Source organism: Petaurus breviceps, unplaced genomic scaffold (genome assembly GCF_028583685.1).
Source record: "Petaurus breviceps papuanus isolate PSGF00001 unplaced genomic scaffold, PetGlider_PUasm1.0 90897, whole genome shotgun sequence".
Lineage (NCBI taxonomy): Eukaryota > Metazoa > Chordata > Mammalia > Diprotodontia > Petauridae > Petaurus > Petaurus breviceps.
In genome coordinates this window covers 15,283,221-15,310,088 of record NW_027187374.1, presented here as the reverse complement: position 1 = coordinate 15,310,088, position 26,868 = coordinate 15,283,221, and the positions used below count along the sequence as shown (strand labels likewise).

The following is a 26,868-nucleotide window of genomic DNA, read 5'->3' as shown; positions in this document are numbered from 1 at the left end:
CCCCCCCCCCCCATTCTCCTGGAGGGTGAGATCCCCTATTTAGTGTATTTCACTCCCTCCTCAAACCAGATTCAATGGGAATAAGGTTGACCCATTCCCTTTTGCCTTCCTATTCTTCCCCTCCATTGTAACCATTTTCCCTTGTCTCTTCTGTATGAGATAGATTGCCCCAATCTGTCTCTCTCCATCTCCTCTCATTATATTCCTCTCACCTCTTAAATTTCACCTTTTAAGTATCATCCCTTCCTGTTAAATTGGTCCTGTGCCCTCTATCTATGTATACCTGTAAACATATATACACACATTCACATATGTATTCATATGCCCATATAACCTCATATACAGACATATATTTCTAATCCCTTCAACTACTGAGAAAAGTTTCCTAAAATACAATTATTTTTTTTCTATGTAGGAATGTTAATAGTTGAACTTTGATAAGTTCCTTATGATTTCTTTTCCCTCTTTACCTTCTCATGCTTCTCTTGTTTCTTGTATCTGAATGTCAAACTTTCTATTCAACTCTGGTTTTTTCAGCAAGAATGCTTGAAAGTCCTCTATTCCACTGAATGACCATATTTTCCCCTGAAACATGATACTCAGTTTTGCTGGGTAGGTGACTCTTGGTTTTAGTCCCAGCTCCTTTGCCCTCCAGAATATCATATTCCAAGCCCTTCGATCCCTCAGTGTAGAAGCTGCCATATCCTGGGTTATCCTGATTGTGTTTCCACAATATTCAAATTGTCTCTTCCTGGCTGCTTGTAATATTCTCTCCTTAATATGGGAATTCCAGAACCTGGCTATAATATTCCTAGGAGTTTTCTTTTTGGGATCTTTTTCAGGAGGTGATCGGTGGATTCTTTCAACCTCTATTTTGCCCTCTGGTACTAAAACATCAGGGCAGTTTTCTTTGAGAACTTCCTGGAGGATGATTTCTAAGTTCTTACTTCGGTCATAGCTTTCAGGTAGTCCAATAATTTTTAAGTTATCTCTCCTGGATCTATTTTCCAGGTCAGTGGTTTTTCCCATGAGATATTTCACATTGCCTTCTATTCTTTCATTTGTTTGGATCTGTTTCACAGCATCTTGATTTCTCATAAAGTCATTAGCTTCCATTTGCTCCAATCTAATTCTGAAGCAATGATTCTCCTCATTGAGCTTTTGAGATTCTTTTTCCATCTGGAAAATTTGACTTTTTAAGGCATTCTTCTCCTCATTGCCTTTTTGAGCCTCCTTTGCCATTTGAGTCAGTCTGTTTTTTAAGGTATTATTTTCTTCAGTCAGGCTGTTGACTCTCATTTCATAATTTTCTTGCATTGTTCTCATTTCTCTTCCCAATTTTTCCTCCACTTCTCTTATCTGCTTCTTAAGGTCCTCTATGGCCTGTAACAAGCTTGTATTTTCCTTTGAAGCTTTTGGTGCAGGAGTTCTGACTTCACTGTTTTCCTCCTGTTTCATGCCTTGCTCCTTCTTGTCCCCAAAATAGGAGTGTAATGTTGGAATCTTTGTCTGCTTTGCTTCCTTTGCCTGCTCATTTTGCCACTCAATTATTTGACTTTTGGGCTTTTTGCCACAGTAGGACTCTGCCATCAGACAGGGGAATTTTCGTCCCAAATGCTGGGGTTTTCTCAGTTGCTGGAGGTATTAGATGGGTGCCCTCTCTGAGGTCTCCACACGCTCTGGCAAGCTGGACACACACCCCAGTACTTCCACCCTAGACTGCAATACAGATCCAAGCAGGTTAAAGCAAGAGCGATTACCCCTCAGACTGGTGCTTGTTCCCCCTACACTCTGCAGGCCTGGCGCTGGCTGGCTGTGCCAGCATCTCAGCGGTTTCTTGCCCTGGGAGTAAAAGCCACGCATTCCCACTTACTGGGTCCCAAAGTCCAGACTGCACTGGCCTCTCACCTTGTCCTTCGCATCTATGTATTGATAAATCTGGAAACGGCCACAGCTGCTGCTGATCTGGAGTCCCTCTGGCCAGCGGTTGGTCAGTCCCGCCCTGGGGCTAAAGCCTAGGCATGGGGCTGGGCTCGGCTCCCAGAGCGCTGTGCTGGCCGATCAGGGAGGGTTTTCTAATCTCAAGTACAGCATAATATCCAATATACTATACTGCACTTTTGTAAGATTTTTGAAAAGATTTTTGTTACTCACTAAAAAAACCCCCAAAACCTTAATTAACCAACTGACTTCTTAAAATAATCCACACTTCCTCTTCTTGCTCTCCATTTAATGTCTCAAAAATCTCTTCTTCTAATACCACTGTTCTACTAAGTGTCCTCTTCAAGCTTACCAGTGACATTTAATTGCCAATTCCAAAGGCCATTTCCCAGTCCTTCTTGTTGTCTCTAAATTATGTAACGCTGCCAACTAGTTCCATCTAAATGAAATTTTCTTTTTGGTTGATCTCTATTCCCCTGCACTATTCAGGATTTCACTCTTATTTGTGACTTTTCCTTGCTGGTCCCTTCTGAAGAAACTTTGTTCTACAAAGTTCCTTGAGTTGCCCCTGCTTCATCTACCTCTCCTATCTATCTGTTCTTTCTCTCTACCTAGATAATACCGAGTCTATAATTCCAACACTGATTTGTCTCTCTCCAAAGTATTTGACTAATTCAAATTGCCTATTTGATACTTTAGGTTTTTCATGTCCAGAACTAAACACATTTTCCCTATCTGAACCATGCTTAAAACCTCTTATCATCTTTGATGTCAATCTCTCTCTAGTATCTCATACTCATTCAAGTTGATAAGGTCTTTAATAGCTACCTCTTTTCCCACCTATCCCCATAAACACCATCCTCCAAGAGCTCTATCTACTATGTCATTGTCTCTCTCTCTTTTTTGGAGGGGGGAAGGCAGGGCAATTGGGGTTAAGTGACTTGCCCAAGGTCACATGGCTAGCATTAAGTGTCTGAAGCCATATTTGAACTCAGGTCCTCTTGACTCCAGGGCCGATGCACTGCGTCACCTAGTCACCCCGATGTCATTGTCTCTTTACTTAGAGCAGGGCACTGTGTTTTTGGGGGGGAGAAGGGAAACTTTTATATTTGGGTTTTTAAAAAATTATATGTAAAAACAATTCTTAATTTTCATCTTTAAAAAACGTCTGAGTGAGGGCGGCTAGGCTGGAGTCAGGAGGATCTGAGTTCAAATCCGGCCTCAGACACTTAATATTTGCTAGTCATGTGACCTTGGGCGAGTCACTTAATGCCAAATGCCCTGCCTTCCCCCCTCCAAAAAAGCAAAAAAATACCCCCAAACCAAAAAAAAAAACAAAAAAACCTGAGTCCTAATTCTTTCCCTCCTTCCCTGAGACTGCAAGCAATTAGATATAGATTATGTATGTGCAGTCATGCAAAACATATTTCCATATCAGTCAGGTTGCAAAAGAAAACAACAGTCCCCTTTCCCCCCCAACTCCAAGAAAAATAAAGTTAAAAAAATTATGCTTCAATTGGCATTCAGATTCCATCAGTTCTTTCTCTGAAGGTGAACAGCGTTTTCCATCATGAATATTTCGGGGTTGTCTTAGATCACTCTATTGCTGGAAAGAGCCAAATCATTTACAGATGATCATCATGCAACATAGCTGTTACTGTGTACAATATTCTCCTGGTTATGCTCATTTCACTTTGCTTCAGTTCATGTGTATCTTTCCAGGTTTTTCTGAAACCATCATGCTCGTCATTTCTTATAGCACAACAGTATTCCATCTCAATCATATATCACAACTTGTTCAGCCATTCCCCAAGTGATGGACATCTCCTCAAATTCCAATTTTTTGTCACCACAAAAAGAGTATTAATATTTTTTTGTATAAATTGGTCCTTTTTCCTTTTCTTTGATCTCTTTGGGATACCAACCTAGCAGTAGTATTGCTGGGCAAAGTAAGGTATGCACAGTTTTACAGCCCTTTGGGTATAGTTTCAAATTGTTCTCCAGAATGATTAGAACAGTTCATAGCTCCACCAACTTGCATTAGTGTCCCAATTTCTCCACAACCTCTCCAAACATTTATCATTTTCCTTTTCTGTCATATTAACCAGTCTGATAGGTGTGAAGTAGTATCTCAGAGCTGTTTTGATTTGTATTTCTTTAATCAATAGTGATTTAGAGTGTTTTTACATGTGACTGTAGATGGCTTTGATTTCTTTATCTGAAAACTGCCTATTTATATCCTTTGACTATTTATCATTTGGGGAATATTCTTATAAATTTGACTTAGTTCTCTATATATTTGAGGAATAAGGCCTTTTTCAGAAAAATCTGCTATAACCCACCCCTTCCTGCCAGTTTTTTGCTTTCCTTCTAATCTGCACTGGTTTTGTTTGTGCAAAACCTTTTTAATTTGATGTAATCAAATTAGCCATTTTACATCTTGTAATGCTCTTTATCTCTTGTTTGGTCCTAAGTTCTTCCCTTATCCACAGATCAAGCAATGAATTCTTAGCCTTTTTAGTGTTGTGGACTCTGTTAGCAGTCTGTTAATGACTATGGATCCCTTCTCAGAATGTTTTTAAATGCATAAAATAAAATACATAGAATTATGAAGGAAAACAAGTATAGTGAAATACACATATCTAAATTTTTTTTAAAAGTTCACATCCTAGATTACAAACCTTGGGAGGTTAAGTGCAGTGCAGCTACTGCAATGATAATCCTCTGATTAAAAACTCTCAAAAGCCTTATATCACCTACTGAACTAAATCCTAACTCTGCATCCAAGTTCAATATTATAATTGAAGGAATACTGGATTTGGAGTCAGATGATTACCAGTATTTAACACTGTGCCTGGCATAAAGTAGGCACTTAATTAATGCGTGTTTACTTGAGAGGACCATGGTTAAATTACTGGCTTTATGTAACTTTGAGCCTTCCTCATTGTGTCTCCTTGGACTTCAGTTCCTGGAAAGGGTTTGTACTAGATAGCTCCTGAGGTCTTTTTTCCAGATGTAGATCTACAAGTCATGCTATGATTAACATTGGAAATGAGGAGGCTAAAATAGTATGATAATGTAATTAGAAAAATCTCATTATCTTAACTAAAAAATTAATGGAGATAGAAAAACAAGTTCATCAAGGTTGCAGACTATGAAATTAACACAAAACATTCTGTATTCTCATTTACTAAGTAACAGGATTAAGGAAATACCATAAACATTTATAAAAACAACAATAAAAAAAGCCCTCCAAACCACTGAATATCGAGGGGAACAAAACACTTGAAAATACATATAACTTGGTCAAAAGAAACTAAAACTATTACTGTTGAAATAAAGGAAGATCTAAATAATCAGTGTGGGGGAGGAAGCATTTAATATTCATCATATATTAGTGTATGTATGTATGTGTGCATACACTTACATATATTTATCTATATGATAGTATTTCTAAAATTAATTTATAAGTTGCATATAAATACACATAATAACTAACATTTACAAAGTTAATTAAGGTTTGCAAATGATTTTCAAATATTACTTCATTTTTCCCTCACAACAACCTTGGGAGGTAGGTGCTATTATCCCTATTTTACTGATGAGGAAACTAAGGTATGGTAAAGACTTTCCTAGGGTCACAACTAGATCTGAACTCAGGTTTTCTTTACTCTATGTCCAGAACTCTAATCACTTTGTCACCTAAGGTGTGTGTGTGTGTGTGTGTGTAGTTAATTTCTTCTACTAATGCAGGTCAGTACCTTCTGTTCAACTTAGTCTTAGAGAGTTGCCTAAAGCATGGAGAGATTAAGTTATCTGTTCCAGTCACATAGCCTGTATGTGTCAGAGGTGGGACTTGAATTTGGCCCTTCCCACTTCCAGCACCAGTTTTCTGGTGTATAGGTCTGGGGATGTCAGGACCTTCTCTGCAGCTTAAAGTTTTAGAGAGTTGCCCAAGCACTGAGATACTAATTTTGGTCACATGCCCTGTATGTGGCAGAGACAGGATTTGAATTTAGGCCTTTCTAGTTTTTGGTTCCAGCACCAGATTTCCATGCTGAACACCAGGCCACTTCTGTGGACAGCAAGGAAAAGAAAACTTTTTTCCCTGAAAAAAGTCATAATATTTAATAGAAACATTACATAGGTCCTCACACTATCCATATGCCATCCCACTTTTAGCCAATATAATTGAGATTTTTCTTGGTGGTAATAGGTAGCAATAATGAGGATAATAGCTAGCATTTATAAGATAGCACTTTAAGGTTTACAAAGCATTTTATAAATACCTCCTTTTATCTTCCCAACAACCCTGGGAGGTAGATGATATTTTTTATATATATTTATATCTATTTTATATAAAATGCCCATTTTACAGATTAAAAAAAGGAGGCAGAGGTTAAGAGTCCTGGGCAGATTCACACAGTTTGTAAATATTTGAGGCCAGAATTTAGGTCTTCCTTCTTTCATACCTAGCCTCTAGACCCTGTTACCTAGCTTCCTTAGTATTATAAATTATAACTACACATAATGAATTTGGATGATGGAGCAAAAATAAGATCCATTAGATAAAACTAGCTTTTAAATCTTAGGATCACTAGTGGTCTGGAGAGAAACCATGGACTCCCACAAGATGTTTTGTTAAAAATCAGGAGCACTGCTGAAAATCTCAGGCAAATGTAGCTTATTATTAGTTTTCTTTGGTTTTGCCAACAGAAAAATAAGTCTAGGTTACCTGGGACATTCTTTCACGGTGCTTGGCTTCAAGTCTCTCTTTGGCTTTCTGGAAATGGGCATGTTCATTCTCATCACCAGGCGTCTCCAGATATTTGTCAACAGCATCAGGGGTGCTGGCTGCTGTAGTAGGGACTGTCAAGCAAAAGGGAAGGAGAAATAAAAAACAATGTTTGATTATAGCACAGAAACCCATACGATAAATTTACCACCATTGCAAGGCTGTTTAAAAGTATGTCACATCACTGATTTCACAGCACAGTAACAATTATTTCACCCCTCGTTAGAACTAGGGTAAAGAAAATTTTTGAAATAATCAGATTTATAATTGTATTATAATAATATTTTACATAATTTAAGGGAAAAATATAGATAAATAACCCCACTTGGTCTTGAAGTACATGTAGACTGTAGCAGAAAAATTTTTCAAAGTTTTATTTGGCTTCCCAATTTAGGTTAAAGCAAATACTTGGGTTTGAGATTTTCTAGAAAATTGGTACTCAAGAGACATGCTCCAAGTTGAAGATCAGGTGGTAAGATTATATACCTTTTTAAAAGGCTTGGCTGAGAACAGGTTATTCATGACAGACACAGGAGGGGACATACCTAATTAGATACAGTGGAAGTTTTTGGCTTACTTACTGATACTAGGCTTTGGTAAAATTTGGGTAGGGGAAGTTTCTTTACTCAGATCACAAACTGGTGGTATGGTCTAACCTTAACTATCAGCAGGAGGAAAATGACTCAAGGTCCCTATAGCATGTGGAGAGTTCATTTCAATGAAAAAGCAGCAAGCCTTATTGTCTGACACAGTTAAAAGTGGAAAAGTACAAAGTGTCTATTTTGCCTATGTTTCTACAGATATTAGGATCATTTAGTATAATAGGACATCAAACAATATAAAGTTTATAATTATCACAATGTAATTCATCATATTTACTTTTTGTAATAAACATCCTTAACACCTGTGATTATACTTTTTATATTTGTAGCAACACCCAAACCTCAAACATTACATGATATAAAATGAACTTATATCCCTACAGTTAAAGGAAATTCTAGGCTGTATTTCTTTAAAAAGCACTGACATTCACAGATTAAGAAAAAATTACTTAAAAAATATAGTCATCAAACACATCTTTGTAATAACAAAAATGCTTTTTTTTTTTTTTAAAGTAAAACCCAAGAGGTAATCAACCTAAATAATACAATGGACAAGAAAGTGAAAGGAATTTGCACTCTAAGTGCATTTCAGGCTAGCAAAGTAATAAAATGGGGAAGTAGAAGGGAATGAGTTGAATACACACCAGGTACTATGATAAGTGCCTGGGCAAAAAGTGCTGTTGTCCTCATTTTGCAACTGAGGTGGACAGTGGTTAAGTGTCTTGCCCAGGGTTGCACTGCTTGTGGCTAGGGCCGAATTGGAATTCAAGTCTTCCTGTCTCTAGGCCCATCTCCCGTATACTGCAGTCTCTTGTATACTTGTAATGGGAATGTAAATTTTTAAGATCTTCTCTGCCCCTAGGCTAAAGTGCACCTGGAGCCTGGGGTGGGAGGCTTGTTTTTCAGTAGATACTTCTTGATTGGCCAGTGAGTCAATAAGGTTGTTACATTCTCTGAGCCAGGAGAAGGCTATATAAGCCCTGATGTGTAGCTTTGTTTTTGGGGCTCACTTTGAGAAGTGTTCTGTGATTTGATCTGGATTATGGGAAGCCATTGTTGAGAGCCCCCCGGCTTTGAAAAACCCAGATGTTGATTTGGTATGGATTTGAAACCCAGATGTTGTTTTGGTTGGACAGTTTGGAAAGCTGTCTACTTGATCTGTTTCTGTCTTGATAATTCTGCCTGTATACTCTGAAGTTCAGGGTGCTGACCTTTTTCCCCTGAACTAGGTAAATGATACATATTTGACTGATTAAAGTAAGCTTGTTAACCCATTTTGAGTTGCTTTCCTTTAACAAAGCAGATCTAAGAACCTGTGGTGGCAGCGACCCTGGGGAGGCTTGGGGTGCTTGCTGCCACAATACTGTATTTAAGTATAGCATTTACTATTACATTATGTGTAGAACTGAATCCAGCCATGTAAAAGGAAGGAAGAAAGTACAGGGAGAATGGAGCAGACTGACAATGGCACATGCAAAAGGAAACTTGAAACCCAGTGGAGACTATGCCCAAAGCTCAGAGGTTATTCAGCAAAGGAAGTCAGACTGGAGAACCTCCTATTAGACCTTATATTAGGCTAATACAGACTGCAGCTCTGCCTCATGTTCTCTGCTACTAGAAAAGGAGAGACATGAGTGTGACTAATGGGGAATATCAGGAAAAGGCCCAAACAACAAAGATATTGAGAGAAAAGCTTTAATAAAAGCCTATAGATCAAAGGGATAAGTCAAAGAAAGGATTCTAAAAATGAAAAAAAGAGAAACCAAAGTATGATTGGCAAATGTTATAATATGGAGAAGAGTGAAACATTAGTACTTAATGAAAGCATAACCTGTGAACCCCTCGGAGATCACAGAACAATTGGAAGAAACTTTATCATAAGGATTCAAAATAGAAATAAAACTCATAAGAAATCAGAAATAAAGAAAAACCAGATTTCTCAAAGCAGAAAAGAAAGCTCAATGCAGATTTATATTCTTAAAAATCAATTATAAGTAGGAAAAATTAAATCTCTAATGAAGAAAATCTCTAAAGAAGTAAAAGACAGAAAAACATATTTAAAACACAAAAACGATGAAGTTGATGAAAATCTGGAACAAGAGAAAAAAGACACCAATATTAAGTGAATTACTGCATTATGTACAAGTCAAAGGAACTAACCTTGAAGATAGGATGCACAGAGATAACTTAAAGATCACAGGGTTGCCCAGAAACACATGGCAAATTTAAAAACAAAACTAAAAAACATGAAACAGGAAATAATACAAGAAAACCATCCTGAACTTCTGAATTCAGACAACAAAATATGGACTAAGAAAATCCACAGAATGCGACCAGGAAGGCAAACAAGCAGGCAAGCAAAGAAAAACCCCGTGCTTCAAATTCTAAGACAAGTTGTAGTTAAGTTGAACAATTTCAATGACAAACAACACATTCTGCTAGTGGCCAGGGGAAAAATAAAGGAAAGGTAAAAATTCTATAGTGAAAAGTAACGGAGCTCTAGGGATAAGCAGTAAAGGAGTGGAGATTACTACCATCTTCTGACAAGTAGGGATGGGGAGGGGGAGAATAAGAAGAAGGTGACAGATGGCAGAAGCCTAAGATCAGGAGAGTAGACAAGGAGGGTCTACCCCTAAAGAGCAGAGATGGGGCACAGATTAACAAGATAGTGGAGAAGGTAAGAGTTGGTGGTGAGAGATGAGGGACTTGCGATGGTTTCATTCTAGGAAAAGTTTGTACAGAGGAAGGTTGTCTTTTCTGAGACAGAGGTTGCTGTGCCTGTCTGGCTAGCTTTCTACCCTTAAAGAAGGTACGTGTAAGTTCTGGAGCAACCATAGCCAGAGTGGTGGGAAACATATAACAGCAAAGGATGAATGGCATGATCTTGTGAACAGAGACTAATCAAAGAGGATGGGGCAAGAGTTATACTGCACAGTTTGACAGCAGGTATTTGTAGAGCTATTTAAGTTTCTGAGCAGATGAGTAACATGACCAAGGTGGAACTCTGGATGATCACAGAAACTGGTATGAAAGACAGAGAGAGCTTAGAGGCAAGTTTGAAGGATATTAACAAAATTCTGACAAGAGGTAATGGCACCCTGAATTTGGGCTCCTGAAGTGGAAATGGAAAGGAGAGAATAGATATAAGAGTTAAGTGCAGAGATGGAATTAAGAAGTCCTGGAAAGGAACTGAATATAAGAAGGTGAGGGAGTAACAAGAACTAAAAAGCCCTAAGACTCAATTGGTGTGACTAGAAAGATTGTAATATCATGAACAGAAATGGGAAATATACAGAGAGACACAAGTTGGGGGTGGGGTGGGGGAAGAAGTGGAGAGAAGGACAGGAGAGATTGATGATAACTTGTCAGGTACATTAGGGTAAGATTCCTTTTCCAGGTCCAAAAAGCTGATGAAGTCCTTGAGATTTACTGGCAAAGTTGAGAAAATGTATGAAAACATCTTGTGACAAATGATTAAGCTCTTTTGGTCCCCAAAAGAACAATAAGAAAGGGTTGGTTGGGCAATCTGAAGCATTTTGGCTGTTGTTTTGTTTGCTTTATAAAGGAGAAATGAAATATTGGTTTCTTTTTTCTTTACAAAAGTTCAATACATAACTAATAAGAGTGTCCATGGAACATCAGAAACATGCAGAAGAGGGCACAGACAAGCATGGGGGTACCACAGCTACCTTCTTAAATTTAAGTATACTTTAAGATTTCTGGGTGACATGATGCCCCTCTCCCCCATGAAGTATTAGACATATTCTCCGATTACCACAACTTTTCAATCCTCTCTAAAACAGAAAACATGTACTGCAGATAAAGCAATGTCAGTTGTCTTTAGAGTCTAGGAAATCATAATGGAAAAGAGGGTTAAAAATCCCACCACTGGGGCGGCTAGGTGGCACAGTAAACAGAGCACTGGCCCTGGAGTCAGGAGGACCTGAGTTCAAATCTGACCTCAGACACTTAACACTTACAAGCTGTGTGACCTTGAGCAAGTCACTCAACCCCAATTGACCTGCCTTCCCCATTCTAAAAAGCAACCCCTCGTCCCCCCACAAAAAAAACACCCCTGCCATGAACCGACAGCTTTGCTGAGCATACTCTTTCCTCTACTCAACCCCTAACACATTACCGGCAGTGAGGCAATAGACGCTGACTTAAGGGACTAAGACATAGGCTGGCAACAAGACCCAGAGCCACATTCCCCTCCTTCCTGTGGTGTGAAGACAAGGGCTTCAGGCTGGGGAAGTTTGTTGGGGCTGAGACAATTTAATAAAACAAAAAAGAGTGACAGACTGGATAAGAAAACAAAACATCCAAATGTGTTGTTTACAAGAAACACATTTGAAAAACAAGGCATACACAGAATAAAACAGGGGATGGAAAAAAAATTCACTATGCATCAAGTAAATCCCCAGAGGAAGGAATCTGCAACCTTGCTGTCAGAAAAAGCAAAAACAAATAATCATAAAATGAAAAAGGATAAACAAGGAAACTACTATGCTGAAAGGAACCATAGATAACAAACCAATAATAATAATATTAAACTTCAAATAGAGAGGGTAGCCTTGGCAAGGTTAAGAGCCAGGTCTTCATGTGATGCAGAGGTAAAAGGACAAATAACAGGGAAAGAAACAGGACTGATGAGAGATGAGTAGGGAAGAGGGGGCTCTCTGAGAAGGCCTCAATTTTTTCAGTTAAGTATAAGGCAGAGTTCCCAGATGAGAAGGTGGGGAAGGATGGGTGCTAATGGAAGCTCTCAAAGGGACAGAAAAATTTGGAACAGATGCTATTCTAAATAGCATACTATTTGGATAGATAGATACTGAATCAATTAAAGAGGCAAAAAATGGACATTATAGAAGCAAAAAATGTTGGTAACTCCAACTTGAGGCAAACAAGAAAAACTAAAATGGCTTGTCTCTCCTTCCACCTCCAATGTATGAAACTCAGTATGCCTCTAGTTCTATAATAATAACTAGCATTTAAGTAACACTTACTATGTGCCAAGAGCTGTGCTAAATGCTTTACAAATATTAACTCATTTGTTTCTCACAGCAACTCTGAGAGGTAAATGTTATTATTATCCCCATTTTATGTTGAGGAAATTGAATCAGAGAAAGGCTGAGTAATTTGTCCAAGTTCACACAGCTAGTTAAATATATGAAGTCAAATTTGAACTCAGACCTTCCTTTCTCCAGGCACAGGGCTCCTACGTTTTCTGGATCACAAAAGCTTCCACTGAAGCCATAATGGATATTCATATCATTCTCTGCACCTCTATTATAAGAAATCAGTTACTTATGGATAAGGTCCCTCTAAACCTTGCTACCTTAACAATTAAACCAAAAAAGTATTAAACAATATTAGAGAGTTCCATAATGACCTTGTAACAAGGAACCATTTTCCAGGAAGACATCTGAATTTTTAAAGGAAACATATCTTCTTCCAAACTTCATAAGAAATTTAAAAGAATAAATGTATTATTAAACTATGTGCTCACCAGTGACATCTGATTTCACCTGGTAAAGTCAGACATAACCATATACAAAAAGAACAAAATGAGAAAAAGTATTTAAAAGAGAAAGGCTTAAGAAGCACAAAATTTTGTAAAAGACAGTGATGTTATATGTGATATTTATGTCAGTCATATTTTCCCATTCCTCCAAATGATGATGTGTAATATACATTTAACTTCATTGTTTTCAGAAGGGGTTCTTGTTGAGTAGTAAGAAATTTTTGAGACACTGTGGAGAGCACAGCCAAGATGGCAGAGAAGAAGCAGCAACCCAGCAAAATTCTCCCAACACTTCCCTCCAAATAACTTTAAAATAATGCCTCAAATTAAATTCTGGAGTGAGAGATAACAAAAGGTCAGGGTGAAATATTTTTCCAGTCTAAGACAACTCAAGAAGCTGTCCGGAGAAGTAGTTTGTGAACCAGGGTTGGGGCTACCTCGGAGAGTAGGTGATGGCAATGCCAGCTGTAAGTTTTAGAGGCTGTGACAGTGGTAGAAGAGCTCACAGCCCAGAGATGGTAAGGGTGTCAAGTAAGGACAACTGGTCAGAGACAGAGTATAAGGGACCCTATGCTGTCACTACACATAGGATTTGGCAACTCTATTGCTCATACACAGTTCTGGGTCACAGTTCCAGGGCAAAGAGGAGCACCTGTAGTTGGTCACAAGGGAACAGGGGCCCTAGGCACAATTACAGGGTGAAGAGGAGTGTGAGTGCTTGTGGCTGTAGAAGAGCAAGGGATCTGGTCACAGTTCTAGGGACAAGAGGAGCACTAGAACTTGTGGCTTGGCACAAGGGGCACAAGGGCCTTTCTGGGTAACAGCTGGAGTGCAGACCAAGAGAGCAGTGACCACACCTCTTCCCATGTCACATCATCTTGGAAACTCCAAAAACTTATGGAGTCCCAGAACTAGCTCTGAAAATAGCAATATGAAAAAAGCCTGAAGTTTGGGACAGTGCCTCCCCAACCCCTGGGAAGCAGAATACAACTTCAACATAAAATTCAAAGTCAAGAAATAGGCTGGAAAATGAGCAAACAGTAATAAAAAAAGAACTGTACCACAAAAAGCTACATAGTAGGGAATACCAAGACACACTCAGAAGAAGTCAACATCATAAACAGCTACAAGCAAAGCCTCAAAGATAAATGCTAATTGGACAGAAGCCCAAGAAGAATTCTTGGAAGAATTACAGAAAGACATGAGTGAGTGGTAGTGGAATAATGGAGAAAAGAAATTAGGGTAATGCAAGAAAATTATGAAAAAGAATTAACAGCACCAAAAAGTACTCAAGAAAATAACACCTTAAAAAACAGATTTGGCCAAATGGTGAGACACAAAAATTCAATGAAGAAGAGATACCATAGAGAGACTTGACAAAACAACTAAGAAATCTGTATGAGCATGACTAATAAAAGGGAAGAACATGTATATGGGTTCTATTCTGGGATGAAAAATATGTAAGGAATAAATCAGGTAACAACAAAAATCAGAAGTTAATATATACTTCAACTTTTCTTTTAGTAAATGAAAAAAATCATTATTATCTCATCTACTCAATCTTATACTAGTGACTGCTGTCAATGTTTTTCCATTTTACCCCTTTATATATACCTCTATTGATTATTGGGTCTCACTTAAAAGTGGGATCCAACTGGTAGATATGTGATTATTTTTCCAAGTGACCTAATTTTCACCTATCCCAAGCTTTGCTTATAACAATTTATCTGTACTCCATTTCTGGATATAAACACATACAGTAACATTCATTACACTAGTGATACCTGTACCTTTCAAGAATATTATTTTAAAAAAATCACAATAAAATGCTCAGAGTTCCAAAGGACCCATTTTACTACATAGTAAGCAAATGGTAGTTGCTGATGTCTATTAATACAGGTTGAATAGAAAGGGTAAATGTGAAAAAAAAGATTGAAGAATATGCTCTGTGAACCCTATTTTTAAGTCTTAGGATCAAATGAAAAATAACTCAGACACAGACACACAAAACTTCTATCTTGAAACAAGTAAATAATACAATATTCACTAAAACAAATTCTCTTTTGTCTAAAAGGATAAATTGTTGGGAATATGACAGAAAAATCTATTGTGATAGTTAGAACTAGTTATGATCACCAGCAAAGATTCTTTGTTCTAGACAGAGCAACAAACAAAATCACTCACTGTGTTCTATATTATACTATTTAGCTTACATAATTCCATTGTTTGAAAGTAAAGGAACTTTGAACTAGCAGTTGAAATGATCAAATTAGAGAACTCTAGAATAGAACCATAAGGGATTAACTAGTTGATTTACCATTTTTCAGATAAGTTTATATTTAATATTCTATGACTAAAGAAAGGGACTAAAAAGCACCACCTTTACAAATGAAAAAGTTTAATATTAGAGTTTTGCTGAATAGGAAGATGCTATTTTTTTTTACAACCACATCTTCCCACTGTTTTGCCTACTTCTGTAGAGAGGAAGATTAATATTGACACACTTCTGCAGATATACCAGCAAATAACTATTGGTTAGGTAACTATTGGTCTCACAAGACTGAAGAAGAAGACTGTGCCAGATGTTTGGTAAGAGAAGTTGTAGGCGGATACTGCAGAAGGGATTATTCCAGTCCAGGTATGGGCTGGACTAGAGGACTTCTGAAGTTCCATATAATTGTGAGATTCTTTAATTCCTCAAAAGTGAGACCCATGTACTTATTAACTCAATTTCTCTCTGAAATTCAGTTTCAAAGTTCTTAAAGTTACATGAGCCAGGACTATTTTTTTTCCTTTCAGAATTTTATTATTAAGAGAAACAATGAACACAAAGAAGATGAGGTCCATATAAACCCATTCAATGTAAAAAATATCTTATGATACTTGCCTGGTTGAAAAGTATATTGCATCTGTTAATCATACATTTATTCATTAAGTTCCTATTATGTGCCGGGTACTGTACTAGGTGCTGGGAATAGAAATATAAGAAATAAAATAATTCCTGGTCTCAAAGAGCTTATATATTATTGGGCTCAAATGTGAAATAGACACAATAAATAAAAACAAAATAAATTCAAGGATTTTAATTACAAGATGGTAATAGTACAAGTATAAACGGCTTTTTTTTTCTAGGAGTTTGGTTGAGAATGAAAGGAGAGATACAGGATGAAAGCTTGAAGGGGTGGAAAGTATCATGATCCCATGATATTTTCTTTCAGGTCAAAGACGTCTATCTGCTACAGCTTATAAAGGATATATTCACTGTCATACTTTATTAGAGAAAGAAGGAGATATGTACTAATGACTAAAAATGTTGCACAGACCAGGAAATTACAAAAGTTGATAGATGTATTGTTAGTGGTAGCAACAGACCCCTTCTCAGGAATCAGAAAAATAGATTTGTTGCAAAGAGCAGAGTCAGTGGCAAGAAAGAGAGATGGCCACATGCTTGAGGAAGGATCCACTTACTGATGCTGCCACAGACTGCCATGCAGTATTCCTCAGTGCCAAAGTTGTTTCGGTTTCCACCACATCCGCCGTAAAAAAATGGTGCGCACTTCCTTTCAGTCACATCAAAGTACCAACGGGAGATCATTGCTCGACAAGGACCAGTCTCAGCTTGTTCAGAGCACACCTCTAATTATAGGATATGTGGAGGAACTATATTTAGCATGAAAATGTTTTTTTCTTACTATTCAAGTATACATATTTATTTATCTTACTGTATGAATCCATATTTGAGAATGCTGGGAAGCAATTATCAATACACTCCCTGGGTAATTCAATTATTTCCTATGCTTTAAAAAAATTAACTGAAACAAAGGAGCATATTTCTTATCTGATTTATAGAACGTACCTCCTCCCAAAATAAAAAGGAATACTGTCAAAGGCTAAAATATTTTTAGTTCTTGTGAGAATAATATCGAATTAGAGAAAAAGCATCTATAAATCAAAATCTTGAATTAAAATGATCAAAAACAGAAACTAAAATTCTGACTACTCTTGATGTGAAAAGATTATTTTATCAGTGATGTAGGACCTTAATTCTTTCCCTTTAATACAGTGATTTTCCCAAAGGAACTGTTTACTAAAACACAGAAGTTATGTTTTGAATATTATATGAATGCTTTATTTTTTACCAGGAGCTATGATGCACATAGACTCACAAGACCATGGAGATACCATTGTAAAGGACATCATAGCTCATCTAGTCCAACCACCTCATCTTACACATGAGGAAACTGAGGTTCAAGAAGGTTAAGAGACAAGGTTTTATACACAGAAAAACCTTAAAACTGAATCGTATAGAATTTTGGTCTTCAAATGGCAAACTTGGACTCTAACGTTTAAGTGTGCCAATATTATTTATGCAAATATGACTCTTTACCAATAATGTTCCAAACAGGAAAACACATTCAAACATTAAAACTGCTAGAACTCTGAAGAAATAGATTATGAATAAGTTTGTATTAGTATGTGTTTATCTTAGGACAGGTGCATAAATCAAAGAACAGAGGCAGCAGGGAACAGTGAACAGAAAAAGAAGGAATGAACACTTATTAAGAGCCTACTATGTGCCGTAATCTGTCTTAAGTGTTAAAGTTAAGTGTCTTAAGTGTTAAAGTGTTAAAGGTTATCTCATCTGACCCTTACAACAACCCTCTGAGGTATGTGCTATTATAATTCCCATTTTACAGTTGAGGAAACTGGCTCAGTGGTTAAGTGACTTGCCCAGGGTCAGAAGGCTAGAAAGTATCTGAGGTTGAATATGAACTCAGGTCTTCCTGAGTCAGCACTCTATCCATTGGGCCACCTAGATGTTCCAAGAAAACTAGCATTTGAATAAATAAGATCCAAGTCCTTTATCTAAGACATACTGATTGTGTGTGCCTGGGTAAGTTACCCGGCTTTACGCAGTTTGCTAAGACTATAGACTGCAGAGAAGATGCCAAGATTCATTGACAAAACATTTTTTCTAAGAATTCCATGTTCCAATGAAATCATAGGCTAAGTCCCTATCCCTATCTCTTAAATATTTATGCTAGGCACTGCACTAATTTCTGGAGATAATAAGAAAGGAAAAAACAAAGCAAGCAAGCAAACAAAAAACAGACCCCAAACTAGTGTCTATATTCAAGGAGTTTATATTCTCATGGGGGAGACAATATGTAAATAATCAGGTACATGAAAAATACAGAGTAGACAGGGGCCTAGGAAAAATAATCGACAGAGGTGGAGCTTAATCCAAGTATTAAATAAAGCCTGGGAGTGCACATGATGAGGAGGCAGAGCCTTCCAGGAAGGTGGGAAAGCCAGTGCAAAGGAATGGAGAAGGACACTGAATGTCATGCGTGAAGCACAGCAAGTGGGCAAATACTGCTAGATTATAGACTGTATGGAGAGGAGTAAAGTGGAAGAAGGCTAAAGAGAAAGAAAAAAAAAAACGGATGTGAAGAGCTTTAAATGTGAAAGAATTTTTATATTTGATATGAGAGATAATAGGGAGTCACTAGATTTTATGGAGGGAGAGTGGGTGGGGCGGATGTGGTCAAATCAGCACTTTAGTGATCTCACTTTGGAAGCTGTGTGGAAGATGGATTAGGGTAGAGATTTATTTGGAAGCAAGGAAAATTAGAATGAGAAGACCAGTACGTATAGATGAGAGGTGATGAGGATCTCAATTAGTGTGATGGCTGGGTGAGTAGAGAGAAGAAAAATAGGACAGCAACCAGGAACAGAAATCTGGCTATCAAAACAGTAGGATTTGAAGGATGTCTCAACTCCAAAACACCTATAAATTATATCTGGAAACAAGGTCTTGAGTACAGGGTCAAGATCTAAAGAGACTGATGCAATGACGAAGACTGAAGATAAACGAAAACTAACAAAATCAACTTTGATAAAGCATAAACACTTAGCAAGGATTTTCATTGACAGTTGCAGGTATCCACGTTGACACTATATCTTACAAAGGAAAGTACATTAGGTTTGAAGAACTACATTTCCTTCTCAAAGTATACACAGGATTCATGAAAAGTGGACCTTAATTCATTTAGTCTTTCCCCATTCCAAGTCTCTGTGACCCTCCTTGAGGTCCAGGTCTGGGCAGGATGAACACAGCCCTAAGACACTGCATCCTTTGGTCTTGGTGTGGCTATATTTTAAATGACCCAGAATTTAATTTTGGGCATTAGGTAGTAACAAAACACTCAAGATGAATAATACAACATGCAATTTCTAATCAAGGTGGGGAGGGGGAATTAAATTCAAAATCATAAGGGATCCTATTTCTACCCAACCTCATCAAAGAGAGAATTGCTGTGGTGTCACCAAAACCTTAATTTGGTCATAAGGTTAAAATGAGTCCACACAGTAGAATTTAAAAGATGTCTCTACTCCAAAACACCAGTAATATTGTATCTGGAAACAGAAGGTAAGGGTTTATAATGCTCCAATTTGCAACCTACTTCAGCCTGAGATAAATTTTTCCCTCCTCTGGTTCTACCTGACCCATTCCATATTTCCTGATCTCTTGGCTACCACCTATTCTTCAGGTTGCTATCCATCCTTAGGCAAGCCTAAGGTTGGGTAGAAGGATCAATTCAATAATAACGTAGGGCTTCTATTTTAGAATGCTTTCAATAGGAGGCTTGTGACTGTAATCAAACTACACTTTCTCTGAGATCATTTTGGGTTTGCAATGACCATCCCCAACATCACCATCATATTCATTATTGTCTTAATCATCCTCATTCCTTTCATTCTTTTATTTGGCATTAAGTAAAGGTTGATGCAAAAAACCTCCAGTCTAAGTGAACTGGTAATAATGAAGGGTAAAGAGAATATAACAATCTGTTGCTTTCAAGAAACACTTAAAACAAAAAGATTCATGTAGTTAAAATGAAGGCCAGAGCAAAATTTATTATATTTTAGGAATGCCATTTGGTGAATATATACTCAGTATAGATATTAATTCACTATATATGGTACATTTTAGCAAAATGTAGTTTCCCTGATTATCTTTTTTAAACTAGGACTATTTTTGCTTTTGATTTATCTGAGATCATGATTGCTACTCTTGCCTTTTTTGCTTCAGGTGAAGCATAAGAGATTCTGCTCCAGCCCTTTATTTTAACTCTATGTGTGTCCTGTTTCAAGTGTGTCTCCTGTAAACACCATATTGTTAGATTCTGGTTTTTAACTCATTCTACTATCTTGTTCTGTTTTATGAATGAGTTCATCCCATTCACTTTCAGAGTTATAACTGTTGTGCATTTCCTTCCGTCCTATGCTCTTCTCTCTTTTTTAAATTTGTTCCTTCCTCAGAAATCTGCTTTTTTGCTGACCAATGGCTCCCTTAATCTATCTTCCTTTTTATCACCCCTCGCCTTTCTTAGTCCCTTCACTTCCTACTTCCCTGTTGTATAAAATGAATTTCTATACCCAAATATGGATATATAGAAATTCTTTCTCTTTATACCAAATCAGAAGAGAATGAGGGTCAAGCACTGCCTGTCCCTCTCCCCATTTTCCTTTCTATTTTAAAAACTCTTGCTTGTACATCTCTTTTATGCGAGATAATTTTCCCCATTCTTCCTCTCCCTCATCCCCTTTCCCAGTACATTCCTTTCTCACCTTTCCATTCTTATTTTGAGATTGTCTCAACATAGTAGATTAATACCTATGCCCTTTGTCTAAATAGACTCCTTCCAAATTCCATTATGATGATAAAAGTTCTTAGGGCTTATATATATCATCTTCCTATCTGGCAAAGGAAAAATTTAGCCACATTAAGTTGCTTATGATTTCTATGTCATGTCTATCGTTATGTTCCTCGAGTCTTATATTTGAATGTAAGATTTACTCTGATTTTTTTTTCATCAGAAATGCTTAAAAGTCTTTTATTTTGTTAAATATTTATTTTTCCCCCTGAAGGATTACATTCAGATTTGTTGGGTTGGCTATTGGTTGTGATTCTAGCTCCTTTGCCTTCCAGAATATCATATTCCGAGTTCCTTATTCCAGGTAGCTGCTAAATCTTGTGTGATCTTGATCTGGACCCATGATACCTGAATTGCTTCTTTCTGACTGCTTGTAGTAGCTTGTAGCTTCTCCTTGACCTGAAAGCTCTGGAATTTGGTTATAATATTCCTGGGAGTTTTCATTTTGGAATCTCTTACAAGAGTTGATTGGTAGATTCATTCAAATCCCACTTTTTCTTCTGGTTCTAAGGAATCTGAGCGTTTTTTTTCTATAATTTCTTGAAATAAGATGTCTAGGCTTTTTTTTTTATCATGGATTTCAGGTAATCCAGTAATTCTTAAATTATCACTTTGATCTATTTTTTTTAGATTGTTTTTCCTATGAGATATTTTGAGATATTTCATATTTTCTTTTCCCCCCCAGTCTTTTGATTTTGTTTATTTCTGGATGTCTCATGGAATCATCATCTTTCACTTGATCAACTATAGTTTGGGGGTGCTTACTTTCTTCTGTATTTTTTCAAACTCCAATCATTTATCCAATTCTGATTTTTATGCAATTATTTTCTTCATTTTTTTTGCTGCTTTTATCAAACTGTTAATTCTCTTTTCATAATTTTCTTGCATTACTCTCATATTTTTCCAATTTTTCCTCTACAATTCTGATATTTAAAATACTTATTTTGCTCTTTTTTATATCTATCTTTAGTTCTAGGGATTCTTGTTGGGCTTGTGTACAATCTGAATTTTTCTTTGAGGTTCTGTTTGTAGATGTTTTCAAGTTGTCTTTTTCTGAACCTCTGTCTTGAGCTTCCCTGTTGCTGTAGCAGTTTTTTATGGTCAGGCTTTTTTGTTGTTTTCATTTGCTTGTTTTACAGCCTATTTCTTGATTTTGGATTTTATGTTAGAATTGGGCTTTGCTTGACAAAACTGCTAATCATCTACCTTGGTTTTGCATCCTGAAAATTTATTGTATTTTTAGATGAATTTAAAAAAAAGGAGAGCAATTATGATTTCAAATGAGGTAACATTAAGTATAGAAATGATAAAAAGATAACCAGGGGATTTATATTTTACTTAAAGCCACCATAAATAAATCAATATTTAATATATGTGGGTCAAATATCATAGAATCTAAATGGAAAGAAAAGTTAACTGAAGGGAGAAATAGATAAGAAAGCAATAATAGTAGGGGTGTCAAAGTATCCTTCTCAGACCTAGGCAAATCTAAAAAAAGGTAAAGAATTTAAGAACATTAATAAAATTTTAGAAGAATTGGAGATGATAACATCTTTGGTGATTACTGAAAGAAAATAGAAAGGAATTCACAAACTGCTTGGTTATACACAGCATATTTGCAAAAAGACCATGTATTGTGGTCAAAATATGTAGAAAAGCAGAAATAATGAGCAATTAATTTACTAAAGGTAATGTAATAAAATCACATGCAAAAAAGGTCCTTAAAAATATTTTATAGGTGGGTAGGAGATGATGCTCAGATGAAAGAGTTGTATGAAGTACTATAATAAACTCCTCCAAAAAGATCCAGAAAATGCACCAGGCCAAATCCTGATGGGAAAGTCCAACAAAAAAGTCACGTGAGTCATTTTTTCCAGACCAAGATAGCTTAGTGAAACAAGGTCTTCAGACTGGGGGAATGGGGTCTAACCAAGAGCAATGAGTCATGTGGAACACTCCAATGCCCAGAAAGAGGCTGTGTACCAGGGCAAGAAAGGCTAAAGGCATATATCAGGGCAATGTGACAGAAAAAGATACAGCTACTCAGTTTTGGGTCCTGATCCAGGTTAGAATAAGGAAGGGAACTGATTCCAGGCATGGTGTTCCAGGTTAGGGAGCTATTGCAGTCTTCTATCAGTGTAATTAAAGAGGAGTTAAGTTCAGAAGCAAGCAACAGGGGGGGGGAGTCAAGATGACAATGAAAGGAAGCAGGACAACTTAGTTCTCCACTGTCCCTTCTCAATAATGTACAAGACAGAATTCTAATTGAAAAACCTAAGAAAAATCTCCAGGGAGTAATTTTTTTCCAGCTTAAGGAGGCTTGAGGAGATAGAGAGAGATCTGTAGACACTGGGGATGGCGGTCAACAGTGCACACTGTACACAGCATTTTGGCACTGAGGGCCTGAAAAAGGGTGAAGACAGGGCACAAGGACAGAAAGAAATCCCAGGGGATCCCTGAATTTGTTCTGCGTACAGGAACAAGTACTCTCTAGAAGCTTTGTCCTTTGTTTCTCAGTTTTAGGTTATAGAGCAAGAGTGATCATAAGAATGGTTTTAGCCTGAGTAAGGAACAAGTTCTAGGAACAGGGAAGTGTGCCTCTTATCTTAGGAGGATGGCAAAAACATAGTTCTAGACTTTCACCTAGTGTTTAAATCTGTAGTCAAACAACCAGAGGAAGGGTCTACTGAGACTCCTATACAAGTACAAGTCAAGAGACCCAAATCTATGACAGAAAACTAAAGGGCTCAGAGCAGGAGGACAGTGAACAGATCTTGCCCCAGATTATAGTACTTTAGAAGCACTGAAAACTTGCAGACCCACAGACAGAGCTGTGAAAGCAGCAGAAGAATCTAAGATGTTTGAAGCTCAGGACAGAATTGCTCTCTTTAACTTAGAAATGCACAGAGCCAGGCACTAACAAAAAGTCCAAAGTCAAGAAGTAGTCTGGAAGAACAGATGAAAAAAATGCCACCATCAAGAGCTAAGAGGATGACCAGGAAACTCAAGACATAAAATTTTTATTTATAGATTTATACACATACACACACGCAAGGTATATATGTATGCATGTATATGTATATTATCTATAGATTTATACACACATATAGACATATATATATACACACGTGCAAACACATTATCTATATATCTACAGTCCACAAAAGAAAACTATTCAAAAACAAATACAAAGCCCTACAGAAAAATGCATCTTGAATACAAGTCTAATAAGAATTTCTAGAAGAGTTAAAGAGTTAAAAACTAAATCAGAGCTATAGAGAGAAAAAATATTGACTATACAAAATGTCAGAAAAATAGACCTATGTCTTTACTAAGTTTGGAAGTATAGCACAGGAACCTTTCTCAATTTCTGAAGCTTCAGGTTATCTACCACTAGAGTTAATATGTTCTCTTTATTGTGCAATTGATTTTCATATGCTTGAGAAGATATGAAAAGATAATTAATAGCTTGGAAAAGGGGGTACACAATCTTACTGAAGAAAATAACTCCTTGGAAATTATATTTGGCCAAATGGAAACTAATGACCCCATGAGACATCAAAAAATAATAAAATAAAGACAATCCCCTTCTCCTCCTTTCCCAAATAGAAGAAAATGTGAAATATCTCACAGGAAAAAAAAACTGACCTGTAAAACAAATCAAGGAGGGAGAATTTAACAATCAACAGATGGACTACCTCAAAGTCATGAATTTTTTAAAAATTATAGCCACATATGGAGGTCCTAGGTGAAAGAAAAAAAAAAACTGCAAGCATCAAAAAAGAATTCAAGTACAGAAGAGTCACAGTCAGAATCTCACAAGATTTAGCAGCATTGTCATATAGGAGTAGAGAACTTAGAGCATGGTATTCTAGAAGGCAAAGGATCTAAGCTTACAAACAAGAATAGCATATCCAGGAAAACAGTACATTTCCAAAGGGTAAAAAGTGGACCTTTAATGAATTGGAGGACTTCTAAGCATTCCTGATGAAAAGCCTAGAGCTAAGTAGAAAATCTGACAAACAGAAGTCAAGGGAAGTGAGTGAGTGAGAAATCATAAAGGACTAAACATGGCTAAATTGTTTACATTCTTTTAAGGGGATATGATATATGTAGAAGCTATTTTCCTTAACTATATGCCAATGAAATGGGTGAATGTTTTTAAGAAAAATATAAAAATTGCCCAGACCACAGAACAGGAAACAGAATGCTTAAATAACTTTATCTTAGAAAAAGAAATGGAACAATCCATAAATGAACACCTCTCCACCTATGTGACCTACAAAATTCTACCTATGCACCCCAAGCCCCCCAAACAAAAACAGAAGAAAAAGAAACAGGGCCAGATGGATTCACAATTGAGTTCTACTAAAACAAGTATGTGTTGTTCAATTATATCCAATTCTTTGTGACTCCATGTACCACAGCATGACAATACTGGCAGGGGTGGGGAACCTGTGGTCACGAGGCCACATGTGGCCCTCTGCAATCTCAGGTGTGGTCCTTTGACTGAGTCCAGACATCACAGAACAAATCCTTTTATTAAGGGGATTTGTTCAGTGAAGTTTAGATTAATTGAGGGGCCACACTTGAGAATCTAGAGAGTCACATGTAGCGTCAAGGTTGCAGGTTCCCCACTCCTGGGGTTTTGTGGCAAAGATACTGGAGGGGTTTTTCTATTTCCTCCCCTAGTAGGTTAAGGCAAACAGATGTTAAGTGACTTGCCCAGAATTTTGCAGCTAGTCAAGTGTCTGAGGTCGAATTTGAACTCAGATCCTCCTGACTCCAGGCCAAGTGCTCTATCCACTAAGCCATCTAGTTGGTAGTGTCTGTCTAAAGTCAAGAGCCAGCAGTATCTGTAATGGGGGCAAGTTAGAAGCCTTTTTATTAAGATTAGGAGTGAAGTCAGTTATTTCCATCATCACCATTCATATTTAGAATAAGAAAGATATTCAAAATAAGAAAGAAAAAGAAATTACGAGAATGAGTGTAGATAAAGAAAAAAATAATACTATCACTTTTTGCAGATGATTTGAAAGTTTATTTAACAAACCCTGTATTGTCAACCCCAAACCTAACTGAAACAATCAACAACTTGAGCAAGTTGCAGGACACAACATAAACCTATATAAGTGATCAACATTCCTATGTATTACCAAGACAATATAGCAGGAAGAGTAAGAAAGTGAAATTCCGAATCAAATAACTGTAGATAGTATTAAAAATGATTATGATTATACCTGAGAGGAAAGAGGAAGGAAAAAATTTTTTAATGTTTAAAACAGTGATTTATAAAAGAAACAAACTTTATTTTCCTCCAATTACATGTAAAAACAATTTTTAAGATTAATTTTTAAAGTATCTATTACTTCTTTAAAAGCAAATTGTAAAGATAAGAATATTTCTCACATATGCAGCATAGTGCACTTATGAACCCAGCAGCTATCCAACAATCATTGAGCTTTGTCAGCAAAAGAAGCCGTACTATTGGATTTTATATTTCGTCGAGATATGTTCTTTTCAAACTGTTGAGTCCAAAAAGTCCAAATGTATTTTTTCCCAGATCATAATCTATCTACACACATATACTGTATAGGCATGCATGTGTATATAAGTGTAAATATTTACAAAATATATTAAAAACACAAACACACACATATATGGACACATATACATACATATACATACATATACATGTATAAACACATACCCACATACAAGAAGGCATTAAAAGTAAGGAACTCTTTTGCTTAGATAATATTTAACTCAAGAAAAGCGTTAGGTGTTAAAACAATGTGGACTATTTTGCTGTTTGGAACATTTTAACAACAGTAAAGGTCACATTTTTCTTGGCAGCTAAAAATATCCCAAGTGAAGTTACCTCTTACAACCTCTTCTACAGACTCTGTGGTGGTAGTGGTGGTGGTGCTAGTACTGGCCACACTGGTCGTCCTTTCTGTCGCCTCTTCATACTGTTCCTCATCTTCTTCCTCTACTTCATCACCATCACCATCGTCATCATTGTTATCTTCATCTTCTACATCAACTACTTCCTCCTCTTCTGCAACTTCTACTACTTTGTCATCACTGCAAACAGAAAAGCATCATTTCATTGACTGTGCAAACTGTCAGAAAAAAAGGACCCGTCTTCACTAAGTTAGGAAGTGTATGACAGGTTATCTACTGCTAGAGTTTACTATGTTCTCTTTATTGCAAATCATTACACATCATATGATACTGCTATAAAATGTGATAGAAAATTTAGACTTTGGACTTGTGATTTGG

General features: G+C 36.8%; 1 protein-coding gene across 4 annotated transcripts in view; it reads right to left on the bottom strand.

The window, feature by feature from the left end:
- Positions 1 to 26,868, bottom strand: part of APP (amyloid beta precursor protein) — a 192,423-nt gene that overhangs the window by 42,605 nt on the left and 122,950 nt on the right. For 2 of the 4 annotated variants that reach the window (XM_069075071.1, XM_069075070.1), the window contains exons 6-8: positions 26,465 to 26,670; positions 16,331 to 16,498; positions 6,677 to 6,810 (exon numbers count right to left, since the gene is read on the bottom strand). In XM_069075071.1, coding sequence (XP_068931172.1) covers positions 6,677 to 6,810; positions 16,331 to 16,498; positions 26,465 to 26,670 — 508 coding nt within the window. The remainder of the gene's footprint in view (positions 1 to 6,676; positions 6,811 to 16,330; positions 16,499 to 26,464; positions 26,671 to 26,868) is intronic. The other 2 variants (XM_069075073.1, XM_069075072.1) reach the window with 1 other exon arrangement.